Below are 23,737 nucleotides of genomic sequence, written 5' to 3'. Positions count from 1 at the left end.
TCATTTTACGTAGGAGATTGATCAACCGGGTCCGCGAAGGGTCACTCTGACTTCTTCTTTTTGTATTTTTGTAGCTCAATTAGTGATAAATATTAAAATATAACTAATTTATGTTTTCGCTCAAAATTAACAGTTTTCTGATAGTAATTTTGTATGAGTATTATTAGGAGAAATAACAGAATGAGAACAGGTAGCCTTCAACGAACCGTTCACGCACTGTGCGGTGCTATATATCTGCTTCAATTATCTAACCGTTCGTTTCTTATTGTGTTTTCAATGGAAACCGTTTCTAGTAGCATCGGCCGTATCGACCTAGACAACCCGGGTGGGAATCTTATCATCGACTCGATCGTGATAGTGCCTCAATAACACAGCATTTGCGATGCTGACCGTGTGGCTGATGGTTAACTTATAAATACACTCCGAAACTATACGGCATAGGCAAACGGGTCCACAAAGCAGGTGCTAGTATTCGGAAGGTGCACACCGACGATCAGAGCCGGATTCGACAATGGCACACAGCGTGGATGAAGCGTTCGCTCCAGCCTGGTTGGATGATAACTTTTTCCGCACGGTCATACGGAAGTTTACGCACGATGAAGCAACACAGCTGTGCCACGGCTGTAAGCTGCGTCCGGGGACTGCTTCTGGAGAACACTTTGCGAGTGTCATGTACCGGACCACGATCCACTACCGTTCGGGTAAAGGTAAAGAGGCGGCCCTCGATGTGATTATGAAAATCAAACCATTCCGAGAAGGGCTCAAAAAGGATGTCCTCAACGACGGCGACCTGTTCGTGAGGGAGATGCGTGTGTATAGCCAGGTGTTGCCGGAAATGGGTCGGCGATTGAAGGAAATTGGTGAAACGATAAACCATCCGAGGTGAGTTCAGAGAGTGGCGATAGCTTGACCATTTCAAATCCATTGCTCGCCATTCTTTTTTGTAGACTCATTTACGCCTCAGAGGTGCCTCATACCATTCTCATACTGGAAGACGTCAGTGGAAAAGGCTGGCAAACTGGACAGTACATAACATCGCTAGAAGAAGTGATACCGGCAATCAAGACCATCGCAAAGTTTCACGCGGCATCCGTTGTGCTTCAGCAAGATGTGAGTTTTGATTTGAAATAATTTATTTAAAACTTTCTCACTCAAACATCATGTACGACATTCCCTAGAATCCATCATTTTCCATCGAGTACCAGTGTAGCGTGATGGAAAAATTGCGTGCCCTCGATGGAATGCTCAGGAAAAGTTTCGTCGATTTGCTGGCTTTCATGCGATCGACGGACGGGTTCGAGCAACTGGTTGCTCCCGTCGAGAAGCTGCAAGGAACACTTCTGGATGGGCTGATCCAAAGCTACGCACCCTCGACCAGCTGCATGAATGTACTCGTGCATGGTGATTTTCACTCGAAAAATCTGCTCCACCAGATCACCACCGCTGGGAGTCAACAAATTTGCGACACCATGCTGATCGACTACCAGATCTGCAGCTGGACCACACCGGCCGTGGATCTGTTCTACCTGCTCGACACGATCGTCGACCAGGCGCTAAAGGAGCGGTACCGGGACGAGCTGATCTACGTGTACCACGAAGAGTTTGCCAGCTTGCTGCGCCGTCTCGGCTACCTGGGACATATCACCACGTTGCTCGAGCTTCAGATGGAGCTGCTTCAGAAGGGTGCTCTTGAATTGTTCCACTACGTAGCGCTTTATCCATTTCGGTTCGTCGATCGGTCGACGGTGGACTACGAGCAGCTGCTGTCCGGTGCGGCACAGAATCCCGCCGCGAGCAGTCCCGTGTACAAACGCGTCATGCGAACCGTACTAACGCGCTTCCTGCATCAGGGCGTGATGGAAACGGCGTAATTTGCATCTGCATCGGCTTTCGGTGGCGTTTCTCCGTTTTGGAGCATGACGAATCACAACACTGCACTCGGGGAGAGCCACGTGAGTAGAATTCACTCCATTATCGGGCGTCCAACAAAGAAGCAATTGCACATTGCATAACGCGTTATCTTATCGTAATGCGAACAAGTATAAGTCAAACCGGACCGGGATCGTTTGAATGTTTCGGTGTGCTGGGTTTATATACAGTGTTTTACTTAACGTGAAGGTATAATATTCTTTCCCAGAATGTTATGTAAATTTAATTACAATTTTTTTTTTCATTTCTGTGCCAAAGGGAGGCTAAAAAACTATGATGAAAGATAAAAAATATAAAATAAATTACAATGAAAAAAAAATCTTTGTGGAGCATTATTTTACTGTATTTGTTGGAGAAAATGTATTGTTTCCCAATGAGAACGCCCTGTGATGCAAATTTTAAATTTCTATTTTGGTATGCATGAATAGAAATGGTGCCAATCCCGGTAAAAACAAACCGGTTCCGTAACTAACACTGCGAAAAGTAAGTAACACTTGCCATGCTGTTTACTTCGTGTGGCCTGAGACCGATGAGGAGCAGTTCTGTTGATTGTTTAACGCTTATTGAATGCTTTGAGAGTCGTGGCATGGGCCCTTCAGTTCTTTCCGTCATTCGCTCGAAGCAGACGTATCCGCAGTGAGATTTAAACCATTGCAGCAACAAATGGAATATAATCAAGACGAACTATCGGCACCGGTGTGGTTGAACGATGAGTTTTTCCAGCACGTCATACGATCGTTTGCCCACGATCCGACTATTAAACTCACGGCCAAGTGTAAGCTACGACCCGGGACGAAAGCGGGTGACCATTTTGCCAGTGTAATGTACCGAACGACGGTACGCTACCGATCGGATGGGGAAGAAACATCGCTCGATCTGATCATGAAGCTCAAGCCGGTATCGGAAGGATTAAAGAAGGATCTGCTGGAGGGGGAAGACTTTTTTGGCAGAGAAATTCGCATGTACAACGAGGTGCTTCCGGCGATGGCTCGAGTGCTGGGCAGTATTGGCGAGGAATACAATTATCCAAGGTACTATGGACGGTTGCAATGTGCGCAAATGTACGTAAAACACTAATGGAATTTGTTTTTTACCACTTCAGACTGGTTTACTCTTCCACTGAGCCACACACGATCATTATTCTCGAGGACATAAGCTCCAAAGGATGGGGAATAAAGGGGTTGATCAAAAGTTTCGAAGAGATGAAACCGACAATTAAAAATATTGCTAAATTCCACGCAGCATCCGTTGTACTGGCTCATAATGTAAGCTATGGCCATAGTAAACCAGCGTGTCGGGTCATTGAAAAGCATCTCAAAACTACTTTCTTTTTGCAGGATCCGTCATTTGCCTCGCAATACAAATGCACAATTCCTGATACGTTCCGTTCAATGCAAAGCATGACCGATGCGTGCTTTCTAGCATTTTCTACATTTCTTCGCGATACACTTGAACTCCCGGATCTGGTGGGACCGGTTACAAATTTTCACCAACAAATAAACGATCGTCTGCAGGCAGCCTACGGAACCTCATCGATCTGCGCGAACGTACTAATTCACGGAGATTTTCATTTCAAAAATTTACTTCACCTCCAGCCAGTGGACACCATTGTCGACACCATGTTTGTCGATTATCAGATGTGCAGCTGGAGCTCGCAAACGGTGGATCTTTTCTACCTGACCTACATGATACCGGAACAGTCGGTAAAAGAGAGCCACCGGAATGAAATTATCTACAGCTACCATACGGAGTTCAGTCGCATACTCGAGCGCCTAAAGTATGGCGATCGGATACCATCGCTTATGGACCTGCAAACGGAAATGCTCCGAAATGGTGCTCTTGGTTCGTATAACAAGAACGGGTAACATGCGCGCGTTATATGTTAATTTATGTTATTTCAATGTTTTTCAGAACTGTTCCACTATATTGTATTTTCTGCCTTTCGCTACATCGATCTGTCCACGGTGGATCCAGAGGCGTTTTTTCTCGGGCACATTGAAAACCCTGCACTGACAAAGGAAGAGTTTCAGCGTGCTATGAAGGGGGAAATTAAACGGTTCCTGTACCAAGGAATAATCAGTTAGTGTTACAAAAGCTACGTGTTCAATGAATTACATTGTAACACTATAATTTTTGGATTCAATTTCGGAATTTTATCTTTTCAAAGTGGCCTTTGATCTGTATGCTAAACTTTGGTATCTTTAATGCTCCCCCCTCTTTGAAACTGATTTCGATATAATAAATATGAAAAAGCAGCTATAAAAAAATTAGAATATGTTGTAATTCTTTGTCCTACATAGGTAGAAAACAAATGGACATTTAATTTACTAACATTATTAGTAAAATTGAATTGACGGTAGTTTTGATGAAATGATAGCCAGATATAGAATGCCGTATACATAGCTTACATGTTTGACTAACTATCAAACTAAAACAGTCTAATAAAATGGCTGGCATAATTTCTAATACGCATTGTACCAATGTCTATGGAAATGATGAAATAAAACTTTCATTGTGCACGGCGCATAGCATTACATAGAATATTTTAATGTTCATTTTTCATTCAATTTAATTCGATTTTACAGTTAAAAATAAACAATTATAATCATAATAATTGGGGGTCCGCGACAGCCGAGCGATAACGCCGGTTAGAAACATCGTTGGTAGGGGAAGGGGTGGGGGGGAGGCGGGGTGTTGATGCTCTCAAAATATGCAAATCAGAATATTTCGAGCCAAATTTAAATAAATTCTACTTTGCGGACAACCGCATGAAATCTTATTAATTCAACTCATAAAATTTGCTTTATTACGATCAGTACGTTTCATTCGAACCGGTAGCTGATATCATTATCTTGAGCGTCTCTACACATTCACTGATAATGCCAGTCACGGGCAAATTGTTCTCATCCTAATGAAGTTTAAAACAAAAACCGCTTTGCTAGCTACAGAATCGCACGTAAAATCGTGCCCCTTCAGTTGCCTACCAGCGCTTGTTCAAAGAGGACGTACAAAGGCCATTTAATTCCACTACGAAATGTCAACATACAATCAAGATGAGTTGGTCGCTCCGTCCTGGCTGGACGATGTGTTTTTCCGTGATGTGATGCGTCAAGCAAATAACGATCCAACGATCGAACTAAGCGATCCTTGCGTTCTACGCCCTGGTACTAATAAGGGAGATCACTTTGCAAGTGTTATGTTCCGCACGACCGTTAAATACCGTTCGAAAAGAGTCGATGGGGAGCAATCAATTAACCTCATCATGAAAACTAAACCAGAGGCGGAAGGTCTCAAGAAAGACATGCTGGAAAACAACGAGTTGTTTGATATCGAGATCCGTATGTATAGCAAGGTGTTGCCTGAGGTTGCGCGATTGTTAAAGGAAATTGGCGAGGAGTACAAGTATCCAAAGTGCGTAGTGTAGTTTCAGTGTTTCAGCAACGTTTACTACAGGAGTGTGCTTGCTTCTAACCCACATTAGGTACATCTACGGTACGCTTACACCTCACACTGTCTTCATCCTGGAGGATATCAGCAACCAGGGCTGGGTCATGGACGACTTTATCAAAACGTTCGATGAGATGAAGCCGATCGTGAAGGATATTGCCATGTTTCATGCGGCCTCCGTTATGATGGAGAGCATTGTGAGTTCAAAGACGTAATGTGAGTTCGAAGACTCTGTAGCTCTAACTGGCGTCGTTTACAATTTGTTTGATACAGGGTCAAATCGTGTCTGGTGAATTCAATACCATTATGGAGGATATGTACAAGAATTTTGATTCAATGGTCAAGAAAGGTTTCGGCGACCTACAACATCTAGCACAAACTTACCCGGAATTCGCCCACTTTGCAAAACCATTGGAGAACTTTCAAAACAAACTACCCGAAACTTTGGGATCGTGGTTCAAGCCAAGTAAAACATTCCAGAACGTGTTGATCCATGGAGATTTCCATAGTAAGAATATGTTACACCAAATCGACTCGGATGGACGGCACACGGACACTATTCTCATTGACTACCAGGTCTGCAGCTGGACTTCACCGGCGATCGATTTGTACTATCTACTCGATATGATACCAACGCAGGACGTCAAGGATAGTCATCGAGATGAGCTGATCTATTTGTACTATCAGCAGTTCTCGGGACTGCTCAAACGGTTGGGTTTTCTCGGTAAAATACCAAGCCTGCTGGATTTGCAAATCGAACTCCTGAGACTTTCCGGACTGGGTAAATGTTAATAATTTTGTATTGATAGTGTTGTATTAAATAAGTCTTTAACGAAAAATGTAATTTCAGAGTTGTTCCACTATGGCGTGTTTGCATCGTTTCGCTATGCGGATCCTAGCAAATTGGACATTGAAGCTCTATTGCTCGGTAAACTCGACAATCCTGCCCTCAGTAACTCAGAATTCAAGCAGTTGATGCACACCGAGCTGTCGCGGTTCCTGTACCAGGGTACTTTATCTGTTAATTGATTTTGTCGGCGATCGTCTTACAATGAACTACACACTGGAAGAATCAATAAAAACGAGATTATCCCAAGAATCGCCAATGTCATGGTGTATTGTTGAATTCTAGACAGCTGATAACATTTATTGCTACCTACACTAGTGTGTTACGGATGTACGGCTTTTAACGGTGATTTTTATCAAACTTTATTATGTCGTGAGCCTGGTGCGCACGCCTCCCGTTATTTAATCTGAGTTTTTTTTCAATCCATATGAGTTGCTTGTGTGACAACCATAGTGCACGGCGACCCTAATCAAGTTAGCAGCCTTGGACAACTGAGCTACTAACTGTACTAAAACGGAAGAACGAGCCGACTCGCTCTAGCGCGTTAGAACGAGTTCACCCGAGCGCGCGTAAGGATACCGATCGGTAGGATTAAAACCGCGTGGCTTAAGAAGCACACTCTCTTTCTTAACGTGCTGGCCAAGTGATCGGTCGTATCCGCGTCGCACAAACTAATTATTCCTGTAAAGTGATAGCAAAATAAAAAAATTAACCATGACCACGGTCGGGCACCCTAGAGATCTTTCTCCTGGTAAAATAACAATAAAGAAAAAAAAACAATTTCTCTTTTTTCAGAAACGGAAACAGCGCGTTGTTTCGAATTTGGGGAATATTGTTTCAATTCATAATTTTGAAAAAAGGAGGAAGAAGAATTAAATAAAAACATCGCTAGATGAATGTATGGAAATTGCTGTTGAAAACAGCTTGTAGTAGTTCTTCTTCTTCTTGGCATAACGACCTCTTGGTCATGCCTGCCCGTTACGGGCTTACGAGACTTGTTTCCCTGTTGTACGTGGATAATCACGCCGTCGAGGTGGTGAGCCCCGGCGCTCAAGGGCCGATTTTCTAAGCGGCGCTACCGCTCGGCTGTCGCGGACCCCAGTAGTTAGATGTAATAATTTTCTCTCTTTTCGCTTCATCTTTTTTAATGAAATGTTTAAATACTAATCGGGTTAAAGGGAAAATGAACCGGCCGGGAAGCGTGCTGTCAAAAAGTGATGGCGATCGGAAGGTCGGTGGCGTCAGTTCGATGGTCAATGATGGTGTTTTCGACGAGGTCGATGCGTGAATTCTAGCACGGCGAGTATGCTGGCGATGCAAGGTAAGGCTTCGGTTAAGCGGCGTAAGCAAGCAGGGCTTCGCTCGAGTTTCACTGGTGGAGTTGAGGATTAAAGTGATATCGTAATGAAAAACACGTGTGGTTTCGTTGGCGGTAGAACACAGAATGAATTCATAATGTATTTCAGTATTGACAAATGTGTCAAACTGACACATAGGGTTTATACACAAAGTTTGTTTCTCCAACACGCCCGCTCAAACCTTGTAGTCCCAAAAACGCCCGCTCAAACCTTAGAATCGGACAATCCTAGACATGTACGCAATCTCGTGAAAGCTGGTGCAGGTAGACCTTTTGTCAATATATCCGCTTCCTGTTCTACTGTTGGAACATACTGCAACTTTATGGTACCCTTTTCTACTAGGTCTCTTACAAAGAAATACTTTACATCCACGTGTTTCATGCGCACTGAATCCTTTTCTTCTTGTAATGCCCGCTGCCACAATATCCAATCGTCTCTTTCCTTTAGTTCAGATATTGATCCAGGTATGTTATCAACATAGCACAAAGCATTAAGAGCAAAACTGGCATTAACTTGATAATCTTTATGCCACACAGGAGCATTTCGTTCTCGAACAGGCCTGGTATTAGAATTTTCTTCACCTTCAATTATTTCCTCTTCACCAGTGTCGTAGTTTCCTTCGCTTCCTGTGCTCTCCTGATCATTCATAACCTCTATGTTATGATCATTGCCTTCATTTGTTTGCTCTGCTTCCTCTTGATCTAAAACAACTACATCAATGTTATCGTAGCTTCTGGAACACTCACTCCTTTCGACGTTCTTCAGAGTTTCCATTTCCAGAAAATCAACATCTCGCGCTACAACGATGGACTTCTGTTCAGGATTCCATATTCTGTAGCCTGCCGGTGCGTATCCGACAAATACGCCTTTCCATGCCTTAGCATCTAGCTTCTTGCGATTTTCTTTCGGTATATGGACGAACGCCGGACAGCCAAAAACACGCAACTTAGACAAATCAGGTTTGGTACTTTCCCATAACTCAGCTGGACTTTTGTCATCGTCATTCGCTCTTGTTGGACAACGATTAACCACATATCCTGCTGTTTCGACCGCTTGTACCCAAAAACATTTGTCGATCTTTGCACCTTCCAACATTGCCCTAGCTCGCTCTACAAGTGTGCGATTCATTCTTTCACTAGTGCCATTTTGTTGTGGGGTGTATGGTATTGTGTACTCTATTTGAATTCCTTGCCGACGACAAAAGGCTTCAAAATGGCGGTTTTTAAATTCTCCTCCATTATCACACCTTAAACGCGATATTCTTGTAGAGAATTTTGCTGTCACTAACGCCTCATATTTTACAAAAAGTTCAAACACCTCATCCTTACGTTTCATGGGGTAAACCATGACAAAATGACTCCAGTCGTCAATAAACGTCACGAAATAACGTTCACCATTTGGACCCACTGGTGTAATTGGTCCGCATACATCCGAGTGGATCATTTCCAGTATACGTGTTGAGCGTTTTCCTTCGTATGTTGTAAAAGGTTGACGAGTCTGTTTACTCATTACGCACGTTTCACACACGGTAGTAATTTTATCCGAATCGTCACACTTCACAGAATCTAGGCCTTTCACAAAATTATGTCTAATCAACTTTTCTAGTGTTCGATTATTCACATGACCAAACCTACGATGCCACAAATCAAGGTTTTTCGTGATTCGTCCGCATGCCACCAAAGATTTCTTTTCATTGCATTTTTCACTGACTGCATCCAGTTCATACAGCTGTCCCCGACGCGAACCTGTGGCAACAAGCCTTGTGTCTTTCCATATGCACACTTTTCCATCCTCGAACACTACTTTCATACCTTTCTGTTCAACTTTCAATACCGAGAACAGATTGAAGCGTAGTGCGGGAACAAAAAGAACGTCGTTTACCGTACACGGAATACACACACCATTTACTATTGAAACGAGCCGTATTGTTCCAATGTGCCGAGCTTCGATCGACGCGCCATCTTTTGCAACTGCTATTCTTATAGGAACTGGTAACGGAGACAATGATTCAAAAAGACCTTTGTCTTTCACTAGGTGGTCTGAACACCCCGAATCAATAACCCATTGCACCTTCTCCTGTTTTTCCAATAACTCATTGCTACTGACCAAACTGACGAACGAAACACTGCCGTTGCTTGCCAAATTCGCCTTTGGCTTTCTATTGGGACATTTTGAAAGTTTGTGGCCTTCTTGTTGGCACCCGTAGCACTTGAACATTTTCTTCGTCTTAAACACTTTCTTCGTACTCACAAAAGCCGGTGATCCGCTTTCAACTAAAGCCGGTTCCATACCTGAGCCTCGTTGTTTAATCTCTTCGTCCAACAGACGACATTTTACGAATTCTAGATTCAGGTTCTCTTCGGGCATGGTTTCCAACGCGGTCACTACCGTTGAGTACGCGGATCCAAGAGTCAAAAGTAAGTGGCAAACTACATCCAAGTCCTCGATCACTGCCCCTGTTGCACGGTATTCCCGCACTAAGCGATCAAATACTAGGAAATGATCCTGCAGTGTTCCGCTCTCAAAATGCAATGAGAGCATTCGTCGCTTGAGGTGCATTCGGCTGGCGATACTTTTCCGCTCGAAAATGCGAGACAAAGCGTCCCAAATAGCTTTTGGTGTAGGTTTATCCTGTACATATTCCAGCTGGGAATCGTGTATCCTTGACACCAACAAGCTTTTGCACTTTTTGTCCATTTTAATCCTTTTCTCGCGCGCCATAGCCTTTTCTCTACTTTTCTCTGCTGTATCACCAGGAGCATCACGCAGCTCCTCGATATCCGCCGATTCTGTTTCTACACACGTTAAAAGATCACGCTCTTCCAATAACACACGCATACGGAATTTCCAGGCATTGTAATTAGAGCCATTAAACAATGGGAGCAGAAAACGATCATTTTTCTCATCCTCCATTTTGTTACACTGGGACCATAACCTAAAGTGATATCGTAATGAAAAACACGTGTGGTTTCGTTGGCGGTAGAACACAGAATGAATTCATAATGTATTTCAGTATTGACAAATGTGTCAAACTGACACATAGGGTTTATACACAAAGTTTGTTTCTCCAACAAGGATCACCGTGGATTGTGTGTATTCACTTGCTCTTACTCAAAGATGACACAATCCTGTGATCACGTCGGGTCACCAGGTTTATCGTGTCTTGGCCTCACTTCGATCGATCACTTGGCCAGCACGGTAAGGAAGAGAGTCTGCTCTCAGCGCCAGGCGGTTTTAATCTTACTGATCGGTGTCGTCGAGTGCGCTTTGGTGGACTTGCTCTAACGTGCTAGAGCGAGTCGGCTTGTTCTTCCGTTTTAGTACAGTTAGTAGCTCAGTTGTCCGAGGCTACTAACTTAACACGCCAAGCGTTTTTAGCACACTTTTTTAGTACAATCTTTATTAATATAATTTGTTCATAACATTTATTAAACCAACGATTTTTGAAGTTTAAGCAAAAACTTAGCTTCCCAAAGAATTTATATAAAATATTACTATAACTTGTATGTTGCATTTTCATTTATTTATGGGTCAAAAACTTTTTAGAACTGATTTTTGCTGTCACCCACTTTTGGGTGACATGGCAGTCAACGTGTTAACTAAGGTCGCCACATGTTTAACTAACTAACAAACTAAAACTGTCTAATAAAATCACTGGAATAATTTCTAATACGCGTTGTACCAAAAAAATATAAATTTCATTGGGTGAAGGGCAACATTACATGGGACAATTTATTTTACATTTAATATAATTTGATTTTATAGTTAAAAATAAACATGTATAATTGTAATAATGGGCTCTCTAGATATGCAAATCAAATATTTTCAGCCAAATTTAAATAGATTCTACTTTGCGAACAACCGAATAAAGTCTAATTAATTCAACTCATAAAATTTGCTTTATTCCAATCAGTACGGTTCATTCGAACCGGTAGCTGATATCATTATCTTGAGCGTCTCTTCACAGTCACTGATAATACCAGTCACGGGCAAATTGTTCTCTTCATTATGCAGTTAAAAACGAAAACCGCTATGCTAGCTACAGAACCGAACGTAAAATCGTGCCCGTTCAGTTGCCCGCCAGCGCTAGTTCAAAGAGGACGTACAAAAGCCATTTAATTCCACTACGAAATGTCAACATACAATCAAGATGAGTTGGTCGCTCCGTCCTGGCTGGACGATGTGTTTTTCCGTGATGTGATGCGTCAAGCAAATAACGATCCAACGATCGAACTAAGCGATCCTTGCGTTCTACGCCCTGGTACTAATAAGGGAGATCACTTTGCAAGTGTTATGTTCCGCACGACCGTTAAATACCGTTCGAAAAGAGTCGATGGCGAGCAATCAATTAACCTCATCATGAAAACTAAACCAGAGGCGGAAGGTCTCAAGAAAGACATGCTGGAAAACAACGAGTTGTTTGATATCGAGATCCGTATGTATAGCAAGGTGTTGCCTGAGGTTGCGCGATTGTTAAAGGAAATTGGCGAGGAGTACAAGTATCCAAAGTGCGTAGTGTAGTTTATGAGTTTTAGGAACGTTTACTATAGGAATGTGCATGTTTCTAACCCACTCTAGGTACATCTACGGTACGCTTACGCCTCACACCGTCTTCATCCTGGAGGATATCAGCAACCAGGGCTGGGTCATGGACGACTTTATCAAAACGTTTGATGACATGAAGCCGATCGTGAAGGATATTGCCATGCTACATGCGGCCTCCGTTATGATGGAGAGCAATGTGAGTTCAAAGACGTAATGTGAGTTCGAAGACTCTGTAGTTGTAATAAGTTTCGTTTACAATTTGTTTGACATAGGGTCAAAACGTGTCTGGTGAATTCAATGCAGTAATGGAGGATATGTACAAGAATTTTGATTCAATGGTCAAGAAAGGTTTCGGCGACCTACAACATCTAGCGCAGACTTGCCCGGAGTTTGCCCACTTTGCAAAACCATTAGAGAACTTTCAAAACAAACTACCCGAAACTTTGGGATCGTGCTACACGCCAAGTAAAACATTCCAGAACGTGTTGATCCATGGAGATTTCCATAGCAAGAATATGTTACACCAAATCGACTCGGATGGACGGCACACGGACACTATTCTCATTGACTACCAGGTCTGCAGCTGGACTTCACCGGCGATCGATTTGTACTATCTACTCGATATGATACCAACGCAGGACGTCAAGGATAGTCATCGAGATGAGCTGATCTATTTGTACTATCAGCAGTTCTCGGGACTGCTCAAACGGTTGGGTTTTCTCGGTAAAATACCAAGCCTGCTGGATTTGCAAATCGAACTCCTGAGACTTTCCGGACTGGGTAAATGTTAATAATTTTGTACTGAAAGTATTGTATCAAATAATTCTTTAACGAAAAATGTAATTTCAGAGTTGTTCCACTATGGCGTGTTTGCCTCGTTTCGTTATCTAGATCCTAGCAAACTGGACATTGAAGCTCTATTGCTCGGTAAACTCGACAATCCTGCCCTCAGTAACCCAGAATTCAAGCAGTTGATGCACACCGAGCTGTCGCGGTTCCTGTACCAGGGCACTTTATCTGTTAATTGATTTTGTCGGCGATCGTCTTACAATGAACTACAGACTGGAAGTATCAATAAAAACGAGATTGTCCCAAGAATCGCCAATGTCATGGTGTATTGTTGAACTCTGACGACTGATAACATTTTTCGCTATCTAAACTGGTGTGCTACAGACGTGAGGCCCCTAATGGCGATTATTATCAAGTTGTATTGTGTCGTGAGCCTGGTACGCGCGCCTCCCGTTTAGGCGTGTGCAACGGACGTTATTTATTCTGACTTTATGTTTTTTTAAAATCGCTACGGGTAGCTTGATTTTTAATCGCTTTTCGCGTGCCAGGCGTGCCGTTTCGACTAGGATGTGACGTGCTTGATAAGATAGCGATTCGGGGGAGCCAGAAGATATCTTTTGGACGCTCTCATCCATTTAACACTAGAACTACCGCGGGTTTTACGCTTGAAACTTTAGCTCAAATTATTTTCAATATTAAAAAGAAAATTTTATTTTTGAATACATAAAAATTAACATTCCATTCTATTTGTGAAAGTTATGCATTAACATTTGGTAGAATTGTTCAGCCTTAAGAAATAAATGTGATTGAAAAAGTACCTGACCAGTCAAAATGACAACCATTAATTGTATATTTAAATTGCCCGACAGAATGTGCATCGAACACGCGGATGCAAAAAAATACTTCAGTACATCTCACAGCCGTTGTAATCTTTGGCGCACATTCGTCTGTGCAGCACACTCGTGCAGTTTGCGGAAGCAAATGCAAGTGCAAAACAAATGCACTTCTACTACAGAGACACTTGTATCGATAGTCACGGCTCGACCCTTGTTGGAGGTAAAGACTTTCTAATGCCGAGAGTACAGTCTAGTGGAAGCGTTTGGCGCGGTTAGAAGCCAATACATTTACCTCCGTCCCACAGTGGAAATTTTGCTATCTCATAATAGCACGATTCAACATAATCCGGACGAACTAGTTGCACCATCCTGGTTGAACGATTAGATTTTGCGTGATGTGATGCATCTAGTGAACCACGATCCAACGATCGAACTGGTCAGTGAATGTGCACTATGACCGGGCAACAAATTGGGCGAGCATTACGCCAGCGGTATTTTTTTAACGAGCATAAAATATCGAAATCGAGAAGGAACTGTTGGAAGGATACTACCGGAGATTTCACGGTTACTTAATGACATTGGCGAGTATAAGTATAAGTATCCCAGGCAAAACCCTAATGTACTATTGAAGTGTTTAGGCAGTGTTTTTTTAGTTTTATCTCTTCAACAGGAAGTGATTAAACTTATGGAAGCCAAACTATCGCGCTTCTGGCATGAAGGAACATTGATCGAAACGTAAAGCGACAGGTAAAGTATATTATCAGTTCTCGTATATTTCAGTTAAGACTGTCTACAAGAATGAGATGTTCAGAAAAATCAAGTAGTTGTTTTTTTCTTGAAGCAATCGATTTGATTGAGTCTGTCCTACGTCTGTATTCGCAACCGTAAAAGAGGATGGAACAAACGTAACTAAACATTTATGCACCTTTTCGCAACACACAGAGGGCGCATGATGAAATGCGATTGTTTGCGGAAACTCTAAACTCAAGTCTACCATCCTGAAAAAGACCATGAGTCCCATGTCATTTTTTATAATCGATATAATTGCGAGTCAAGTGGCAATAAATAAAACCCCAGATTGGGTTTCTAAAGTGGCTGACCAACACATTCTTTCCACACTCCGTGGTACACATTGGCGCGCCGGCACATGCATGCTAATCAAACACATAGACAAATAAATGCATAATCAGTGGACATGCTGGAAGAAAAGTGATGTCTCATGGCTGCTTCGAACCGCGTGCGGTATTCTTAGCTATCTCAGTCAAGTTGAATCTGCGCGCACAATCAGTTACAAATTTGCAGTGCCTCGGTTCAGTTCTCTCTTAATCCCGCAATGGCGTACAATCAGGACGAGCTGGTGGCACCGGGCTGGCTGAACGATGAGTTCTTTCGTGATGTATTGCGTGAGGCAAATAACGATATGTCAATCGAATTGACCGGCAAATGCACACTTCGTCCTGGCACGAAAATGGGTGATCATTATGCCAGCGTTATGTTCCGTACGACCGTAACGTATCGGACGAAAAAATCTGATGCAGAACAATCGATCAATCTCATCATGAAAACCACACCGGAAGCCGACGGCATCAAAAAGGAGCTGTTGGAGGATGATACGTTTTTCAATACTGAAATTCGAATGTATAGTAAGATTCTACCGGAGATGGCACGGTTGCTGAAGGACATTGGTGAAAAGTACAAGTATCCTAGGTAATTTCAAACGTTGGTTATTGAAGTACGATGCGCGATGTGGATTGTGATTTGAACCTTATTACAGATATTTTTACGGCGCACTGAAGCCGCACGCCATCGTTATCTTGCAAGATATCAGCAACGAGGGATGGGTGATGAGTGGTTTTATTGAAACTGTCGACGATATTAAGCCAATCATAAAAGATATTGCCATGTTCCACGCAGCTTCCGTTGTGATGGAGAGTAAGGTACGTTAGTATCCTCCGTGCCCAGACACTTCGATTTCCTTTTCACTATCGTTTTCCATTCTGCCAGGATCCTAACTTTTCGACCGAGCACAAGCTTTCGATGGCAGACAAATTCTTGAGCTTCGAACAGATGATCAACAAAGGGTTCCGTGACCTGATGTACCTTACGAGAACCTATCCGGAGTTTGCACGATTCGCTAAGCCTCTGGAGAAATTTCAACATGACCTACGCGAGCTGTTAGAATCGATGTATACACCGAGTCGAACGTTCCAGAATGTGCTGACTCATGGAGATTTTCAGATCAAAAATATGCTCCACCAAATCGACGCGCACGGAAGGCACGTGGATACTATTTTGCTCGACTATCAGATATGTTCGTGGACTACGCCGGCGATAGACTTGTACGGGCTGTTGGACATGATAGCTTCGCAAGATTTGAAGAATAGCAGTCGGCATGAGATAATCTATCTCTACTACCAGGAGTACTCGGGCCTGCTAAAGCGGTTGGGATTTGGGGGCAGAATTCCAACGCTGTTGGATTTGCAAGCCGAGCTGCTAAGGACTGCAGGATTCGGTGAGTAGTGTTACAGTTTTATCAAGCCACTTCGGTACGCGACTATCATATGTGTGTTTTTATTTCCAGAGATGTTCCATTACGCCGTGTTCACGACCTTCCGATTCCTGTGTCAGGAGAACCTCGATATAGAAGCGTACATTAAGGGTGAAACCGAAAATCCAGCATTGGACAACCCAGAGTTCAAGAAATTAATGTTTGTGGAGCTATCGCGACTTTTGTACCAAGGAACAATATGTTAAGGTTAAATAAAGTGAACACGTGCTCATCGCTAATAATGGAATGTATACTGTCGTATAGCTAGAAATAGTAAAAAAGAAAAGTACAAATTAATTTATTTTTACTTTGTTTCAATTTTAAACATCTTTTAGTTCGAAATATTTCTCACATATCACCTTCGTAAGAAAACGAATGAAACTAATATTATGTGTTATAAAGTACGATTTGGCCATAAAAGTAAAAATATAATTCACTTATTATTTTTGTAGACAATAATCCCCATATTGGTTATTACATACCAGATCAGATCTGTAGACTCGATCAAAAAACAGTCGAAATATAATATAATTATCGCATATAATTTCTAATCATTTTTCTATGCCCTCCAAAGCCTCTTCAAGCAATCTTCACATATCATACCTAGGGTCAATTAAGCGTCGCGACCCTATCGTGGGTAATTGTGGGAGAATCGATCCCGTTCAATAGATGTAAGGCAAGGGGAGGTAATATACACCACCGAAGCGAAAAAAAGAGATTTTTTTCCGTATTTCCGTTCTCTATCATCTATTTTATTCTCAAATTGTTACTAACAAAGAACAAGAGACGAGTGCATAATTCAGCTAACTCTACATGACGGTGCATTTTACCCAGCCGGTGTTTCTTGCCCCAGTTTCTCCCAGTGATATGTTATATGACTCCTTTATGTAGATAGTCAATTGATAAATGGGTGTAATAAAATATATTTTCCAAAGTGCTTCTCCAGTTGACCCTCAGTTTAATGCATGCGGATGGTATGATATGCCAAATATGATTCTAGCATAATTATTGGTAATTTATTTTCTTTCATCTTTCACCCGAGTAACGGCGTACGCTAAAGAATAAGAAACCGTTTTAATTTAAATTATATACATAGTTTTCTTCATTAAATCGAACAAAAAACTTTCAAGAACTGTTATGGTGGGTCCAGCTAGTGTTTGGAAGCCGTCGACGGGTGCACAGTTCATTTAATTACGTTGATTTAGCGCTAGCATTGTAAGATGCATCTTTCCAGAAATGCATCACGGTTGACTCTGTTGTTGAAAAACGGTGTGTATGTGTGAGGTTGTCACAGAAAGCGGATAGAAACGGTAGCACATGTTTGCTCAGGGTGTTATCGGCGAGTGAAAGTAGAATGCAACTTAAAACTTTGATCAAAATCGTGTGGAGATTGTTTTTGAAATTTAATCATTTGTGTTTAGAAAATATTGTATTAAATTTGAAGGGAACAAATAGTGAAGTATTGAGATTTGAAATTCGACTCTTTTTCAAAATTATACTTTGTGAATTTATTTGATGAAATTAAACAAACCTAAGTCAGTGGGGACAACACTGTGCTTGTAACAAAAAATGCCAATTTCGATTGTGTATGTGTTTGGAGCTTTTCTCAGGGGAGGGTGGCAAACAACCATCGCATTTTGGACGGTGGTGTAGGTTTCACTTGACGCCCCGAGTCACTGTGTAGCTGTGTGTACGTAGCGGTTCCGGTCCGGCCGCGGACCATCTTCTGGCCACGCCAGTCGTTCAGCAACATCGCGTTTGATCGAACGCCGATTCGGAGGCCGCTAGCCGAGGTGTGGCCGATAATTTCCTTCATTTTTGTCGTGAGTTGCTATCAAACGGGCTGTTGTTTTTTGTGTTACCTTGTGCGTCTTACCTCGAGTCGATAAGAGACCAAAAAGATATGGCCGAACCGGTACCAGAACTGCCGTGGATTAGTACGGATTACTTCGTGCGCGTACTGGAAGCGTATCTGCACGCGGACGTAACCGTCCAGCGGTACGAACTGGCCGCCGGATGTGCCGGTGGGCAGAACTTTATGAGTGCGATCGTGCGGGCCACGGTGCACTACACACTCGGATCTGCGCCGGAAGCAACCCGGCCGGATTCGGTTTCCCTGATACTCAAAACCAAGCTATCCAATGCCGAGCTAGCGCAGGACGCGGACCTGCTGAATGTGTTCGGTATCGAGAAGTGCGTGTACGGGCCGGTACTGAAGGCCGTCCGGGAGCTGCTAACCAGCTTCGGCGACTGCACGCAGTTCGCACCCCGGCTGATCTATGAAGATGACCATGCGCTAGTACTGGAGGACCTAGCGGTGAAGGGATTTCGGCAACCGGATCGAACGGCGCGGCTAGATCTGGCCCATCTGCGGGTGATCGTGACAAAGTTAGCCAAGTTCCACGCCGCTACAGCGGTCCTAGAACGAAAGGTAGATTCCGGACGTAAATCTTCCGTGGGGTTGTTCCCCGACGAGTAGTAAAGAGTGGGAACAGTGATGAATTAATTGAGCTGAACTGCTTTAATTGCAGAATCGTGAGTTGTTCAGCATGCTCGCTAATAGCATGTTCACGAGTGAGGACAATCCGGTCCATCTGTTCTACGCCAACGCCATTCAGCATTGCATCGAGCAAACAGAGCGAGTCCCCCAGCTGGCTCAGTACTCCGGCTTCCTCCGGAACTTCCTCCAGTCGGCCATCGAGCGTGAGTCGAAGAGCTACGAGCGTACGGCGGGAGGGTTCAATGTGCTCAATCATGGTGATATGTGGTTAAACAATTTGCTGTGGAAGTATGATGCGGAAGGTTCCGTGGAAGACGTCATAATGGTTAGTGCCCAAAGGTCTATAAATCGCTACTAAACGTATTTCGGTGTTCTCTCTGATACACCTTCTTGCTGTCTTCTTTAGGTGGACTATCAGGAGAGCTTCTTCGGCTCGCCAGCGTTCGACTTGACGCACCTTCTGCACTCCTCGGCCAACACCGCAATTCAGCGTGCTGGTTTCGACGAACTCTTGCAGCTGTACACGGACGAGCTGCGGAACGCACTCCGGCAATTTAAGTACGATGGGCCACTGCCTGATCTCGCCCATATGCAGGCGGAAGTGACCGCCAAACGCGATCATGGTAAGCACGCCAAATGGCAGCACCGATTTGCATAACAAACCAGCCTCGAGCTGCCCTTAAATTGGTCGGTTAATCTACTCACAATATCTAACATTGCAGCGTTGATCGTGACGACATGCATTGTACCAGCGCTTATAACGACAGAGACCGAGTTGGCAACACCGGAGAACATGCTCGGCGATGACGAACAGGCCGTCCGGGCGAGACAACTTATTTTCAGCAATCCGGCATTTATCGAAGTCCTAGAGGTTTTGCTTCCCAGGCTCGCCATCGGGGACGGTGCGGCTAGTGGGTGATCGAGCGATCCTTAATCGGTCCACCATCATCGCCAAGCCGCCTACAGATGTGTTCGGAAGGGTATTAAATTGTACGCAGTATTTCCAATGGGTCATGTACCTCACCGGCCGTGTGGACTGCACTTTGCAGTTCCAGCAGCTCTAGCACAACCAAAGTAATGTAGGTCACGAGGTCGTAGGAGTTTAGTACAAATAAACAAACTTTACTTTCTTCCCGATCGATTGCACAAACACGAGGCACAAACAACGCGAGAGTTGGCTCATTTTGGGGGCGAAACCCGTCGAACGTTATCACTTTCAAACTGGGGGTTCTATTTCTGCTGATTCATCTAAGAGCGGTTTACCTCCGATAAGACGTAATGTGTTTGTGAAGCGAGATAACTGTGCAGTAATGGATGAAAAGTATTTCATAATTGTTTATTTGATTCAGTGGTCGATTAGTGACGACTTAGCTTGCAGTATTCTGTTGTGGATTAACAAATAAGTTCTAATACAGTGGATCTAGCAGACCCTTTCGGTCGAACTGTGGCAACAAACCTTGGATAATCTTCCGATACTTGTCATTGGACACGATCGTTCGCTTGTATATTTGCGCACGCTCGTCATCGCCCATGAGCGCGTCAAAGTCCGCATTTTCCGTCTTGTCGTTCATCTGCACCGGAAGTGCTATGAATGTTGAATAGACACCTGAAAGAATATGGAGAGATTTTTTTCAGTAACACAGTATCAGCATGGTCCCATAAAGCGTGCTTTCATACCGTAGAACATTTTGCGCATCGACTGCTGAAGAAACTGATATAGGGTTGGAAATGTTCCAAGGTACTTAAGATCCCTTACGCACGTTCTTAGAGCATAGTAGTAGTACTGCAACAGCTCATCGAGGCAATTCTGGCGTATTTCATTCCTGGCCGATGTGTAGTACAAGTAACAGAAATCGATCATCGGCGTCCCGTAGCAGCAGTACTGGAAGTCCAGCAATACCGCGTCGATCGGGTTCGCGTGTGTGTCATATTTGTACAGCAAGTTGTTCACCCACAGATCACCGTGCACGAACACGCACAGATCGTTCGCATCCGGTTCGTTGTCGAACACTCGTAGGCCATACTCTACAAAGTTCGGCCGTAGGATTTCCAGCTTCCGGCGATAGTAGTCCCACTCAGGTCCCCAGCGAGCGATCTCAGCAACCAGAGCGTCAAAGATCCGCACAAACATCGGATGAAATGCTTCCGTTTCACGCGTCATCATACCCGTTCGGTAGTGGTCGAAGATGGTCGGTTGCTGTTCGCGTAGCTTGAGCGATCCGGCATGCAGTTTGGCCATAAGCTTAAAGGCCATCTTCAAGTGAACCATGTCCAGTCCCTTCGTACGATCGGCCATTCTGTATCCATCCAGGGTGAGATCCTTGAACAAAATCACTTCACGCTTGCGATCGATGGCCAACGCCGATGGGTACAACTCGCTCCGCTCTCCGACACACTGCATCATGCGCTTCAACTCCGGCACGATGTACTGATACACGTCCATCTCTTTGCGCTGCACATCATACTGGCGCAATTTTTCGCCAGCCAATCCTTCGGTGATCATTCCTTTTACGATGAACGTCCTAGTTATTTCATACTGAGAAAATCAAACCATTATACAGACGCCCAAGCTTCAATTTTCGAAAGATAATTACCTCTTCCTTTGCATGGTACACCACCTGGATACGATAGATAATGCTGGCAAAGTTATCACCCTTCGGCACGGCGTATTTCAAAATCAGCTGCTTTAGTTTGATAGACTTTTCTTTCAATGCACAACGTAGCAGCTTTTCAACGTACTGCTCGTCCAGCCAGCTCGGAACATCGGTGACTTCATTCTGGCACGCTGGCACAGTGTTTTCTGGCATCTTCTGGCAAATAGTTAATTAGACACCACCTGGTTTGTGAACCAAAGGCAAACTGCTTCTGCTGTATGACCTATCATCCAGCCGTGCCGGTAGTTTTTATATCAACCGAGAACAACGTCCGTTGGGTAGCTTTAGTATCATAAATTGCGGTCACTTCCAACCGACTTCTATTTACTCCTATCCCTTGTCATCATTCATTGTGCACTCATTTGAATGTGCAATTGCATCAGGCATCGTTTGTTGGGCAAAGCTTACACGGAGATCAACAAACTACTTTTGGATTTACCTTCGAGCGAAATTCTACTATCTCTAGGGCTTTCACGATACATATCTTTCAAATATTAGTCAAGAAATGACAACTCTATTTGAGCAATGTTATTACATATTTTTTAGTCTATTACGGGAAGCCCAAAGACATTATTTATTCTACACGCGTGTCGATTTATATAACGATGTTGATATTTGCTTATCGTGACGACATCCATACAGAGAACCTCTACTGGCACGTGGCAAAAATCAGTGTCAATTGAATTATCTCGGTAAGACAAAGCTGTCCCGTTGGAATAATATTAGCACGCTGTCTGCTTATACTGGCCGGCAGAAGGACTCAACCGGAGGCCATTTAATCTAGGTAGCCGCCAAGATCAAACTCTCGTAACAGCTCGGGCAGCACACTGACGTAACGTGGATTGTCGAACAGCTCCCGTCTGCTGGCTTCACTGCGGTCACCGTCACCCAGCAGTAGGTCCATTTCGGCATCTTCCGAGTTTTCCATCATGGCAAACGGTAACTGTTGAAAGACGGCGTTGACGCCTGCAACGTAGAACGCAGAATTGCGAAAACGAGGATGACAACGAGGATTCTTATCAGAGTGTTCCAACAATGGTTAATACCACTTCCTCGCTGAATGGCTTGGAGACTGTGCCTGGACTGTGTACTTACGGTGGAAACCTTTACGAATAATCTCCACGTGGACGTCTGGAAGGTTCGGAACAGGGCCACGATACTGTAGCCGAGTCAGTGTACTGCTGAGTGTGCTATGGTAAAGCTTCAAAAGAAATAAAAGTTTTAAAAGTTGTTTGCGAACACTAAAATCATGCTTAGGTCGGTCCAACCTGAATTAATTCTGCTTCGTGCTTTTTCCGCACTTCCGGTCGTACGGAACCGTAGAGGAAAAAGTTTAAATCCACTCCCGGCGATCCGTAGAAGGACAGTTGATAGTCAAGCAGACGAAGATCTTCAACCCGGTTTGCCTCATCGTATCGGAACATCATATTGTTTATCCAGATATCGTTATGGTTGAGTACGCTGAAACATTCATCCGTACGCCGGTAGACGGCACATCCGTACGGAATGATCTTATCCTGCAAACGTTCTAGCTTTGCCAGCACCGTGTCCCACTGGCCATCCACATTCCACTGGGCAACCAAACGCATCACCTGCTGAACGCATCGTCGATAGTAAGGAAGAAAAGTTTGCTTGCTGGGATCGTCCGAAATGCAGCCTTCCAGCATAAGATCGAACAGCTGCGCGTTGGAATCGAACAGCAACCGGGAGCAGGCATGTAACTTGGCCAGCTTAATGATCACCAAACGGCTAGCATCGAGTTCTAGTCCCTGCCGTCTATCGGCCATTCGGAAACCGTCCTCGCGGGCATCTTCAAACAACAGCATCTCTTTCGGTGTGCTAGTGGTAGCCAAACAGATCGGAGAAATGATCGAGCTATCGCCGATCGAACGCAACAAATCATAGATCCTTGGCAAGATGTCCCGGTATATGACCGTTTCCCTTGGGTAGATACTGTTCTCTTTCATCACTTTCTGCTGAATTTCACCGGCCGGGATGACCTGGCAAAGGATCCAAAAGAAATGAATTCGGTAACAGTTGCAAAAGCAAACAACATATCGACCGTTACCTTTAATATATAATTCTTCTGAATTTGTTCATCTCCAGATGCACTTGCAAAATGCACCGTCAGGCGATACATTTCACTAGCATAATTGTCCCCCTTTTTGGTGGCAAAATTCACTTCGTACGAAACCATGTGCGTGAGATTCTGATGACCGGCAAGTAAGGTTTCCAGAAGCTCCCGAGTCATCCATTGCAGCTCGACCATTTTGAATGCTGTGCA

General features: G+C 43.8%; 8 protein-coding genes across 9 annotated transcripts; 6 read left to right on the top strand and 2 right to left on the bottom strand.

The window, feature by feature from the left end:
- The first annotated feature begins 509 nt into the window (after nucleotides 1-509).
- Nucleotides 510-2,192, top strand: LOC131260028 (uncharacterized). Its single transcript, XM_058261679.1, has 3 exons — nucleotides 510-882; nucleotides 948-1,110; nucleotides 1,179-2,192. The coding sequence occupies exons 1-3, from the start codon at nucleotides 512-514 to the stop codon at nucleotides 1,869-1,871; spliced, it is 1,227 nt and encodes a 408-aa protein (XP_058117662.1). The 5' UTR covers nucleotides 510-511; the 3' UTR covers nucleotides 1,872-2,192.
- Nucleotides 2,193-2,592: 400 nt separating this feature from the next.
- Nucleotides 2,593-4,179, top strand: LOC131260031 (uncharacterized). The gene is made up of 4 exons (XM_058261684.1): nucleotides 2,593-2,960; nucleotides 3,032-3,194; nucleotides 3,267-3,771; nucleotides 3,841-4,179. The coding sequence occupies exons 1-4, from the start codon at nucleotides 2,593-2,595 to the stop codon at nucleotides 4,011-4,013; spliced, it is 1,209 nt and encodes a 402-aa protein (XP_058117667.1). The 3' UTR covers nucleotides 4,014-4,179.
- A 784-nt stretch (nucleotides 4,180-4,963) lies between these two features.
- Nucleotides 4,964-6,405, top strand: LOC131261730 (uncharacterized). The gene is made up of 4 exons (XM_058263643.1): nucleotides 4,964-5,340; nucleotides 5,411-5,573; nucleotides 5,650-6,157; nucleotides 6,227-6,405. Exons 1-4 carry the CDS (start codon nucleotides 4,964-4,966, stop codon nucleotides 6,403-6,405), a joined length of 1,227 nt encoding a protein of 408 aa, XP_058119626.1.
- A 5,307-nt stretch (nucleotides 6,406-11,712) lies between these two features.
- On the top strand, nucleotides 11,713-13,154 carry LOC131261714 (uncharacterized). Its single transcript, XM_058263642.1, has 4 exons — nucleotides 11,713-12,089; nucleotides 12,160-12,322; nucleotides 12,399-12,906; nucleotides 12,976-13,154. Exons 1-4 carry the CDS (start codon nucleotides 11,713-11,715, stop codon nucleotides 13,152-13,154), a joined length of 1,227 nt encoding a protein of 408 aa, XP_058119625.1.
- A 1,065-nt stretch (nucleotides 13,155-14,219) lies between these two features.
- Nucleotides 14,220-16,558, top strand: LOC131260030 (uncharacterized). 2 transcript variants are annotated; one of them, XM_058261683.1, is made up of 5 exons: nucleotides 14,220-14,498; nucleotides 15,067-15,458; nucleotides 15,526-15,688; nucleotides 15,756-16,263; nucleotides 16,333-16,558. In XM_058261683.1, the coding sequence occupies exons 2-5, from the start codon at nucleotides 15,085-15,087 to the stop codon at nucleotides 16,503-16,505; spliced, it is 1,218 nt and encodes a 405-aa protein (XP_058117666.1). In that variant the 5' UTR covers nucleotides 14,220-14,498; nucleotides 15,067-15,084; the 3' UTR covers nucleotides 16,506-16,558. The 2 variants fall into 2 exon arrangements, with proteins under 2 accessions (XP_058117666.1, XP_058117665.1); XM_058261682.1 differs by lacking the exon at nucleotides 14,220-14,498 and having other exon boundaries at nucleotides 14,929-15,458.
- A 1,644-nt stretch (nucleotides 16,559-18,202) lies between these two features.
- On the top strand, nucleotides 18,203-19,877 carry LOC131261698 (uncharacterized). The gene is made up of 4 exons (XM_058263640.1): nucleotides 18,203-18,754; nucleotides 18,831-19,124; nucleotides 19,206-19,422; nucleotides 19,522-19,877. Exons 1-4 carry the CDS (start codon nucleotides 18,203-18,205, stop codon nucleotides 19,716-19,718), a joined length of 1,260 nt encoding a protein of 419 aa, XP_058119623.1. The 3' UTR covers nucleotides 19,719-19,877.
- A 328-nt stretch (nucleotides 19,878-20,205) lies between these two features.
- Nucleotides 20,206-21,606, bottom strand: LOC131261682 (uncharacterized). The gene is made up of 3 exons (XM_058263639.1): nucleotides 21,394-21,606; nucleotides 20,477-21,335; nucleotides 20,206-20,405 (listed from the first exon to the last, which is right to left on the bottom strand). The coding sequence occupies exons 1-3, from the start codon at nucleotides 21,604-21,606 to the stop codon at nucleotides 20,206-20,208; spliced, it is 1,272 nt and encodes a 423-aa protein (XP_058119622.1).
- A 622-nt stretch (nucleotides 21,607-22,228) lies between these two features.
- LOC131261666 (uncharacterized) lies at nucleotides 22,229-23,722 on the bottom strand. The gene is made up of 4 exons (XM_058263638.1): nucleotides 23,522-23,722; nucleotides 22,722-23,453; nucleotides 22,549-22,654; nucleotides 22,229-22,419 (listed from the first exon to the last, which is right to left on the bottom strand). The coding sequence occupies exons 1-4, from the start codon at nucleotides 23,720-23,722 to the stop codon at nucleotides 22,229-22,231; spliced, it is 1,230 nt and encodes a 409-aa protein (XP_058119621.1).
- Between the last annotated feature and the right edge of the window lie 15 nt (nucleotides 23,723-23,737).

Source organism: Anopheles coustani, chromosome 3, assembly GCF_943734705.1.
Source record: "Anopheles coustani chromosome 3, idAnoCousDA_361_x.2, whole genome shotgun sequence".
NCBI classification, from domain to species: Eukaryota; Metazoa; Arthropoda; class Insecta; order Diptera; family Culicidae; genus Anopheles; species Anopheles coustani.
The sequence above is the reverse complement of the archived record's forward strand: the minus strand, read 5'-3'. Positions and strand labels throughout refer to the sequence as shown.